The 11,293-nt window shown below is 32.2% G+C and overlaps 1 protein-coding gene across 1 annotated transcript; it reads right to left on the reverse strand.

The window, feature by feature from the left end:
- Positions 1 to 1,053: 1,053 nt before the first annotated feature.
- On the reverse strand, positions 1,054 to 9,069 carry HELRODRAFT_160110 (hypothetical protein; the record flags this gene model as incomplete). The annotated part of the gene is made up of 4 exons (XM_009017124.1): positions 1,054 to 1,283; positions 3,809 to 3,908; positions 4,019 to 4,171; positions 8,281 to 9,069. 4 exons carry the CDS (start codon positions 9,067 to 9,069, stop codon positions 1,054 to 1,056), a joined length of 1,272 nt encoding a protein of 423 aa, XP_009015372.1.
- Between the last annotated feature and the right edge of the window lie 2,224 nt (positions 9,070 to 11,293).

Here is an 11,293-nt window from a genome sequence, read left to right on the forward strand (position 1 = left end):
TGTTTTTTTTTTCATTTTGTATTTTTGGATTTAAAATAAATAGAATTTTGATTTTTTTTAATTTAGCGTTGAAGAGATGAGGTTGTGGCTGACTTTTCCAAATGCGTTACAAAAATCTAAGAGCTTGACGATGATGGTACGTTGGTGTCTCTTAGCATCGTTGATCATGTTCGTTAACATCTGGGTGTGTTCAGCTAAACCATCAACTCTAGGATAGAACCCTTTTTGAATGCTTTTATTTATTAATTTATTTGTTTCAAGAAAGCTATACATTCTATTGTTGATGAACGATGAAAATATTTTGTATAGTGTTAGTTGCAGTCTTATTGGGCGGAAGTTCGATGGGTTGTTGGCATCACCTTTTTTGTGGATTTGTATCATAAATCCTTTTTCCAGCATGAATGAATTGAAGAAGATGACCAACATTGGATTAATTGGAGAATAGTTCTGAGAATTGGGCATTTTTTGAATGATATTATTGAGATTTGGTCAAGTGGACATAGGGATGATCTTGATTTATATTTTCGAATAATTTTTGAGATTTCGTTTTAGCTGAGAGGATTTGCAAGGTTTTGGGATCCAGTTTGGCAGCTGTTGCTTCCTATTGTGAGTGTCGCTTTGGATGGAGTTAAAGTAGTTTTTGCAAACGGTGACGCTGTATGATGGACTCACACTTGTAGTTGAAATGAAATTTTTTGCAAAACCACCAAAATCGAAGTTTGAGTAGGCTTGTCGTGTTGTATTGTTTAGCTGAGTTGGAAGATTTTGATGACGATAACTTTGATCTCAACGTTTTGCTAACCGACCTTATTTGGTTGTCGAAATGATGGTTATTGCGGCCCAAGAATTTAAGTTGTTTTAATTTTTTTTCATCAGGTTAATTGAATTTTTTGTAAATCCGTCTGGTTTAATTTTATTGTTATGGTGCCAAAGTTAGAGGCAAAGTAATTGTAGATCATGGTTTGGAAACCGATTTTAAATTTATTCAAATTGGTGAGATGTAGTAGCGTTGATTGATAAAGTTGAAAATACGCGTGCGTTGACCTCATGTCATTAAGCTGGATTTTGAGGAAGTCTGATTTCAAGATGAGGCGTTTCAGTGTTTTCAACATTTTGTAGCGTCTGGTAGCTTGTTGTCTTAGGTTGTTGATGAACATCCGACGATGACGAAGGTGGTGGCGACGTCGAAGTTGATGTTTCGACGGTGTTTTCCTCATCGTTAGTTAATTGAAGTTGTTCATGTGTTTTGCACGAACGTTGGTGCATTTTTAGTCCCTTGCGACCTATACAGAACCTTCCGCAGCAACATTGAATTAAATTGTTATTATCCATATTGACAAAATAATAATAATGAAAACTCTTTTATTGATCTCAAAACTTTAAAAGCAAATGAATAAAATAAATGAAATAAAATAATATAGCGTTAATGAAATAAAAAACTAAATAAAAGTGTATGTATACCCCACAACTCATTGCGTTGGCAAATGTAGTGCGGTAAAATATATTTAAAAGTTAGTATCAAGGCATGTCTCTATTGCAATAAATATTGTAGAGGATCTTATTACTTCACTTACTAATTTGTCATTAAAAGAAATTGGCCATAAAACTTTAAATAGAGAAAGATTAAAATGATTATAAAAACCAATAGGTGTTATTTCAAACGAATTTATAGTTATCGAGCAATGTTTGTAGCTGTCATTTAAACATGATTGCAATTTATTTGAATATTTATCTCTTTTATACTGTCTGGAGGATTCTAGGTTGGTTTCGTGACAGAGTTAATTCTAAAATTTCTATTTTGTTGTTTCAAAGAATGGCAATGTCGGGACGAAGGGTGTTGAACAGTTGTGTTATTGGGCGAACATCATCTAAATCTAGGTCGGCAAATATGATACAGTTGGTTGGAGCACAGATTTTTAACCAGGTGATGATCGCGGTCAACACATTGTTGTGTCTCTCGGTGTATCTTCCTAGAGCAGACTTGGAACCGCAGTTGGAGAGCACATGTTTATTTGTCTGGCGAAGATCATACAATTGGCATAGAGGGTTTTGTGTTTTGCCCCATTGGAACAAATTCGCACTTGTTGGCAACTGCTGGACAAGATACTTTCTGGCAAATTTGTAGTGGACCTCGCTGAGATTTTCTAATGTCTTTGACCAACATGATATGCGGGAAGATTGAACAAAATTCTTTATTTTTGAAATCAATAAACCTTGGCTCTGCAATGAAAGTAGATGATTTAAGTTAGATTCAATCCTCTCACCTTCCAGATGCTTAAGCGATGTTTTTAACGTGCCTCCCTTCGCAAGTTCCTTATCAATCTTGATATAATCAATAGATGATTCTCTCCATAAACATTGGATTTCTTTGTTGCCGCTGGTTTTGAAATAATTACGGCGTTTCAGTCTCATTTTTTCCGCTAAATTTTTCAATGAGATGATGTCATTTCCCGCCATTTTCGAAAGCAGTGATAATAGTTCCGATACGCAACTGCTGATTGGCATGCTCAACCATTCTCTAACCGTTCATACCATTAGGTTATCTAGGTTTTCAGATATCCAGGTAAGCAAGAATTTGTAGCTACGCAGTTCAAAATTTAGCTGTGAAGGTAGGTATCTTCTTAAAATTTGAAGCTTCTGTTGCGGGCTGATATCTAAATTTGTAGTTGTTTCCAGCAGTTGAACGACTTTTGTGTGAATCATATTTTTTGCTTTTTTTATCATAGCAATCGTAGTCAAATAACTTGCTTAGATAAGTGAAACCCTGGCCAATCTTTACATTGGGGATAGCTACGTCGTCAATGGTCAATCTTGGCATGAATTGTTGATAGCTACCATCTAGTTTTCTCATTCCGAAGGAAGAGCATTTATCAACTCGCATCTTCATCTCTGACCAAATGCACCAGGCCTGGTTTAGATCAATTAGCTTTTGTGCGCCTTCAGTGCTGTGTGATATTATTGCCGAATCGTCGACAAATTGTAGCCATGATCTAGCTTCTAAGTCGAAGGTTGGGCCCCACAGGTAACCAAATTGTTTGTATTCCTGACTGTCTAGAATCATCATGAGAGGATTGAAGCATATATTAAAAAGTAATGGTGAACACGGATTGCCTTGGAGCACACCTTTTCTGACTGGTATTACCTGCGTTGATTCACCATTAATTGCTATTGAATAGTCAGAATATATTGAATTAATTAATTCGTGAAATGGCTGTAGAACATGATGGTATTTCAAAACGGAGTCGATAAGATGATGGCTTATTTCTCCAAATGCATTCCGTAGATCTAGCAATGCGACTACAATGGAACATTGGTGTCTTTTTGCGTTATTTAACAAATGGGAGAGCATTTGTGTATGTTCGGCCAATCCATCAACTGCTGGATAGAATCCTTTCTGGATATTGTTGTTGATAAAATTATTTTTTTTCAAGAAAATTTTACAATCTGGATTTTATTAAAGCGGAAAATACTTTGTATAGTACTGGTTGTAGAGTGATTGGGCAAAAATTTGAAGGGTCGCTGGCGTTGCCCTTCTTGTAGATCAGGATTGTCGACCCTCTGCGCCAGCACTGGGGAATTGTTTTTGATTTCCAATACAATATTAATAGTTTATGAAGATATGTCTTGAGTATAGGAAATCTTTTAAAAGCTATGATTGAGATTTGGTCTGACGGACATGGTGATGATGCTTTGGCTTTGCTTTTTCTAATAATTGTTGTGATTTTATTGTAAGTTGGAGGTTCTAAATTGCTGGTGTATGATGGAAGGAGAAGAGGAGGAATCCAGCTAGGAAGACGAAACGATGTACGGTCGCTAGGTTTTAAGATGTCATTGAAGTACTTGGTGGCGGTCTCAACGTTGAAGAGTGGAGATTGAGAGTTTGATTTTGAGAAGGTGATGTTGCATGTCTTTCAGAAATTTTTTTTAGTTTTGCTGAAATATTGTCGCTGTTGTTGTTGATTTTTTGTAATTTTATTGCTTTTAACATTGTTCTTATTGTTTTACTTAATACACTTACTTCTTTGTTGAGTTGTTGATTGGTCCGAGTTAGGAACTTTAAGTTTTTTAATTTCATTTTCAGTTGCCTAATATCACGGTTGTTGACTGCGTTATGGGCTGTTTTTGAATTCAGCGTACCACAGTTGGCAGCGAAGTAGGAGTATATTGTCTCCTAAAAGTTTGTAGCGAAGCTGTCAATGTCTGAGATGATATCTAGGGGTTTGAGTTCCATTTGGAAGAATGCGTTGGCTTCAGACCAATGTGACGATGATTTTGGCATTTTTATTCCTGGAAGTGGTTTTGAAATGGTAGCTGTTGTTGATGTGTGTTTGAAAGTTGTTTTCGTGCTGTCGCTGACGTCGTCTGTTTTAACTTTAGGCTTTAGTGATTTATATGTCTTACAAGATCTCTGGTGCATTGTAAGTCCTTTCCGACCATTAGAACGTTTTCCACAGCAGCATGACAACGTAAAATCAGAAATATCCGGTAAAATATTATTATTATTTGTTAATAAATTAGGAGAAATATTAACGTTGTTGTTGTTTAAAGGAATATTTAAATTAGAGTTTGAATGTAAGTTAGTGCACCTCCAGGAGTGTCTGTTAATAAATTTAAATTCTTTAGAACAATGCGGGCATATTGTAGCGTTGACAGCAATAAACGAATTTAAAATTAAAATTATAAAAATAAATTTATTAAAATTGCAATATTTGTCAAATTCAACTTTTGAAAACACAGCCATATTCCTCGCAATTTATCCAACAATTTAATACTATATTTAAATATCTACAACGGCTAAATAATTTTATATTGCTGGGAAAACAGTGAGCCGCGCTAAAACGACTCTTGTGTTCAAGTTTTACAGCAATAATAATAATAATAATAATAATAATAATAATAATAATAATAATAATAATAATAATAATAATAAAAATAATGAGAACAGCTTTTTATTTGCATCATGAAATAAAACGTACATGAAAAAGAAAGAATAATTAAAAGTTAATGGTTAATAAATTTAGTTTGAGTTAATAATGCAGCGAGTAAAATATAACAATAAAATTTATACAATAATAATATGGAGTTATTGATAATAAAAATTTTTTTTTCATTGCCTAACGCAAGCACGAAAAAGTTTTAAAGCAACAAAGAATATTATAGATTATTACGTTCACAGTAGATATTGTACGAATGGGTTATTGCTGTTAACGTCAACTTATTTACAAACGAATCTGACCATATTATGTTAATTAACTGTAAATTAAATTTATTAAAAAGCCTTATTGGAGATATTTCAAATGTTTTAAGAATTATTTTGTAATGTTTAAAATTGTTTTTGAGGTTGGCCTTGAGCAAATGAATGGTATTATTGAGATCTGTTTTTGTATTTGTTGATTTTATATTCTTTTGGCTTGGCCAAGTTTGTTTCGTGGCATACAGTGAGTTCCAGGACTACAATGGTACTCCCAAGGAGAATGGCAACGTCAGGGCGTATTGATTCGAACAGGGCTGATATCGGCAGTTGGATAGTACATGTTTATTGGTTTGCGTATTTTTGCATTAACGAGCACTGGGCAGTGGAGGACTTTTCCCATCTGGATAGGTTGGCATTTGTCGGCAGCTGTTGAATTAAACCTTACCGGACAAATCTGAACAGAACCTCTGGAAGGGCTCATAACGTAACGTGACCAGTGAGCAATTCGAGTCACAGGAATCTCATTGTTGATTGCTAAGACTATTGACAACGGAGGGAGGTCAGTCGTGCAAATTCTGCACTTTGTTGTCGAAACATTGTCGCATTGAGTGTCGGTTTGATATCGCACGAATCAGGGAGTTGGTTGTCAATCGCAATATAGTTGTTAAAAGATTCGGACCACAAACACTTCAGTTCATCATTGCTATGTGCTTTTAAATAATTATAATTTAATAATTATTTTTTCTGTTTATTTTGTATCTTTGAAGAAAATAAACAATAAACAATATATATGTACGTATGTATGTGGTTAAGTAAGTATGTGTGTATGTATGTATATATTTTTCATTACTCTGACTTTTACATATATATATATATTATTAATGATACATTTATAAGCGCTAATTAAAATCAAAAAGTTTTCAAAAGCGCTATCTATAATCAAACAAAGTCAAAAAAGAAAAAAAGTACAGTCAATGGCGGTAGTAACAAACAAATAATTATTCACTTAACAACAAAATCAAAGCGAAAATAAGTAAGTTTTAAGTTTCTTTTTAAAATCATCAAGTTTCAAATCTTTAGTTCTAAAAGATCTCGGTAAGCTGTTCCAAACCATTGGTCCAGATACTGCAAAATCTCTTGATGCTATCTGCAGATTGACATCAGGTACAACCAGCAAAATGCCATCATCTGATCTAAGGTTCATACCACTCATCATTATAGACTTTTCTTTTATTTTATCTATCAAATAACTTGGTAACAAGCCATGCACAGTTCTATACATTAAAATACATATTTTATATTTAATTCTTTTCTTTATAGTAAGCCAATGAAGGCTCTTAAGAATTGGAGTAACATGGTTAAATTTGAGACCTCCAACAATCAATTTGGCTGCTCTATTCTGAATAGATTGAATTGCAGAAATAGACCTATCTGGCAAACCGTAAAACAGACCATTGCAATGCATGCACCAAGGTATGAATAGCAGATTTATCTAATGACCTACGGAGTTTATAGAGTTCTCGAATCTGTCCGGAGCAAGAATTTGTTATCATCTTTATATGATCATGCATCGATAATCTAGAATCAAGAATGAAACCCAGATTAGTTGCTTTGTCACTAAATTCTATTTTAACATCTCCTATTTTCACTGAATCGATATTAAGTTTCATCAGCTGCTGCCATGTACCTATTGGAACAAATTTTGACTTCTGCTGATTTAATCTAAGACCATTGTTTGACATCCAATTATCTATGTTATTTAGGCAGGTTACAAGTTTGTTGATTTCAGATTGCAGTAATTCTGGCTTATTACTAACTATAATCTGAATATCATCAGCATAGGCATGATATTTAAAACCAAAATTACCAATTACTTTAAAAACTTCAGCGGTATACATGATAAAAAGAATACACTGAACCTTGTGGCACTCCTGATGTCAAAACCGTTTCATTAGATAACACATTATTGAAGACTACTTGTTGCTTTCTGTCAAACAGATATGATCTGAACCACTTGATAACAGTACCGAAAATACCATAATCATGAACCAATTTTTCCAAGAGAATCTGATGGTCTACACAATCAAATGCCGCACTCATATCTAAAAACACGACTAGAGCCACATGTTGTTTGTCCAAAGCAGCAAACAACTCAGAAAACACATAAAGCAGTGCAGTTTCCGTTGAATGATAGCGGTGATATCCAGACTGGTGAACTGGTAGCAGGTTGTTTACATTCAAATGATTCAAGAGCTGTTTGGCAACCACTCGTTCAAATATCTTGGAAATAAAACAGATGTTGGAAATTGGTCTATAACTAGACAAATCATTTTGATCCATATTCACTTTTTTTAATACTGGATAAACCATAGCATGCTTACAACCATTAGGAAATGTGCCACTGCTCAGACTCAGATTTAAGATGCTGGTAAGAAAAACGATGAATAAATCAATATATTTTTTTAAAATATGGGTCGGCAAGACATCTATCATACATGTTTTTGATGGCAAACTGATTGATGGCAATTTTTTTAACGTCAGATTCTGTTAAAAGCATAAAGTCAGGAAAAGAACAATTCCCATTGTACTGAGCTTGACAAATAGTCGGACAATTACTCACATTGGTAGACTGTTTAATTTTATTTACTTTATCATTAAAAAACTTTAAGAATTGGGACGAATCTAAACCAACAATTTCACTCAATGACTGACTAGTGACCTGATTACAAAGGACTTTATTAATAACATTCCATAGATTTTTAGAAGATCCACTATTGTCTGCTACAAGTCTTTTCCAATAACTGTTCATTTTTACATTTCTCTGTCTGATATTTTCTGTAATTCCTTTCTTTCTTTCGACAAAGTCTTTTGAAAGATTTACATTTACCATCATACCACGGAGCATTAACATCACATCTGACTTCTACAAAACGAAGTGGAGCAGCTGCATCAGCCAATTTCTTGAGTTCAGAACTCATCATATCAAACTCAATATTAATATTATTGCTTTGGCAAGACCTTGATAATGGAGAAGTCTGTATATATTTAATGAGATTGCTTTCATTTAGGTATTTCCAGGATCTAACTTGTTTCTTGACTATTTTAGGACGCTTATGAGTTAATGGTATGTTAACCTGAATTAAACTATGGTCTGAAAAAGTCCCACTGGGAAAAATCTTAATATCTGAAATCTGAAAATCTTGAGAACAAATGATCAGATCAAGAATACCTCCATGTTCATGAGTCGGTTCGTCGATCAAATTTTTTAATTGAAACATTTCTAATATTTCCAATAAATTTACAGTATGACGATCTTCCTGTTTCTCAAGGTGAATGTTGAAATCGCCCAAAAGTATATTTAAACTAAAAGAAGTGATATTTTCTAGTAAACATAAAAATTCTTCAAAAAATAAATTACTAACTAAAACTGATCCTGGCCTGTAGAGGGCTAATAGAACAAAATCTTTGTTACTAATAAATAATTTAACAGCAAGTGCTTCAATTGAACTAAATATTGGCAGATCTATTTTCTTAAACTTAAATTCATTACTGAAGTAAATAATTAAACCCCCATGGTGAGGATCATTTATTCTTAAAAAATCAACATAACTATATCCTGGTGGCATTGATGATTTAACGGATATGTTATTCGAAGATCCGTGCCAAGTTTCGACTAAAACGAAAATATCTAGCCCACCATGAATCAAATCATAGATCGTATCAGTTTTAGAAATCAATGATCTAATGTTCAATAAACCTAGTGTTAAATTACGATTTATTATGTTGCAGTCTTTATCATTGTTATCATTTATTTCTAAATTCTTGACATATTTTATATTAACACAGGTTTTTTCTGTATTTTTAAAATCTTCCATCTCCCTACCTGTCCTCTCACTTTGAACAAAAAATTTTGATTGTTTATATATATATATATATATATATATATATATTCATTTTTTTTATAAATTGTCATCTATTATCATAACATAGAATAATGTTTTATATATATTTATATAATTTATATATATGCGTGTAACTATGCAATGTGTCTTGCAAAAGTTTAGTCATTTTAGTTTTCTCATCGAAATATTTTTGACAATTTTTAGTTAAGGCACTATTACAAGTATTTTTCTGTTTATTTTTTGTGTCTTTGAAGAAATAAATAAAAAAAATAAAATAAAACAAATATAATATATTTATATTGGTATTATTTTGTTGAATATTTATTGCTGGTTTAAGTTTATCGATGAAAATTGATTCTGCTATCTTCAATTTGAAGTATTCTCTGTTGTAATAAATTGCTTTGGTGTTATTGTCTAGAATTTTCCTTGTTATAATAGTGTTGCGTTGTTCCATTAGGTGGTCTTTTATTGCTCCATTTTGCTTATGCATAGTGAGTCTTCTCATTTAATGTTGTTGTAGTCATTCCGATGTATTCAGAATTTTGATGCACGCACTTACCAATTTTATGTGTGAATAAATCAAATCATATCCGAGGAAGGTTTAGTGTTGTTGGAATTGTTTTTTATTATTAGAGATGATGTTTTCCTGTTTGTGTGAAAGGAACAAACAAACAAAGGACTCTGTCTCAATGGGATTAGCGAGTGCACTGAAACATTCCTAACCATTACCACCAGTGCCTTCGTCAACAGGGCGTATACTCACTCATCAAAATCCGAGGATAGAGAAAAAGAACTCCAACGAGTAACTAATCTCCTAATTAATAATGAATACAAACTATCACAAATAAAGAAAATAATTCACCGCAAAGAACAACAACTTAACAATGAAAATACAAACGACAATAACAACAATATAAAAGACATCATAATTAATTATAAAAATAGTATGTCTTCATCATATAAAAAAGATGAAACAATAATGAAAAAGATAATAAATAACAATGTTAAAGTCATAGATACAAACAGCTCATTAAAATTAAGTATTTACTACACGAACAGGAAAACATAATCTCTAATAATAAAAAACAATGCCAACACTAAACCTTTTCGGATATGAAAAGTAGTCATTTGATTTATTCATTCACATGTCAAATTGGTCAGTGCATCCTCAAAATTCTGAATACATCAGAATGACTACAATAACATTAACGAGAAGACTCACTATGCATAAGCAAAATGGAGCAATAAAAGACCACCTAATGGAACAACACAACACTATTATAACAAGGGAAATTCTAGACAATAACACCAAAAAAATTTATTATAACAGAGAATACTTCAAATTGAAGATAGCAGAATCAATTTTCATCGGTAAACTTAAACCAGCAATAAATATTCAACTAAATAATATCAATATTTTTCCAACAAAGAAACACATGATTAACTTTAATTCTAATTAAGTCAATTAATTTAATTTAATCAAAGTCAATTAATTTAATTTAATCAAAGTCGCTATGAAAACAAAGACACAAAGACGGAACAATACTATATAACTACACTGATGCCGAAAAAAGCTTTTCTGTAGTAATAACGTTGTTAATAATGTTTTGTCATAAATGTCATATATATATATATATATATATAATATATATATAATATATATATATATATATATATATATATATATATATATATATATATGTTACTAATAGACCATAATTTTTACAATATTCTATAAATTCTACCGAATGTTTGGCGTTAATATGTTTGTAGTTCGTTTTTTCGATTTTTTTCACTAAAGTTTTTTGGTGGACGTTTAGTTTATTAAAATTCAAAATAAACTTATATTCCGAATACATGCTGCAAATAAGGCCATATTTCGATTCCGAATGAATCATCATCAGTGTTTCTTGTTGTTTATATAGGGAAATATTGACTTTGTCAAATGAACATAGATGGAAATTGACGTTGTAAAAATGAACTTTGATGGAAATTTGGTGTCAGGTTTCTTTATTGGCTGGTCGTGTTTTTTGGTCTCTTTTTCTTCATCGAATACATCATATTCTTCTTTGTCATTATTTACAATGCTAGTTTTTATTACTTCTTTGTTTTCATTGTTGGTTAAGCGTCGGGTTGGGAGTGAGGTGTAATTTTTTGTTGTATATTTATTTTTGGTTTATTGACGTCAATTAGGACT

Source organism: Helobdella robusta, assembly GCF_000326865.2.
Source record: "Helobdella robusta unplaced genomic scaffold HELROscaffold_2, whole genome shotgun sequence".
Lineage (NCBI taxonomy): Eukaryota > Metazoa > Annelida > Clitellata > Rhynchobdellida > Glossiphoniidae > Helobdella > Helobdella robusta.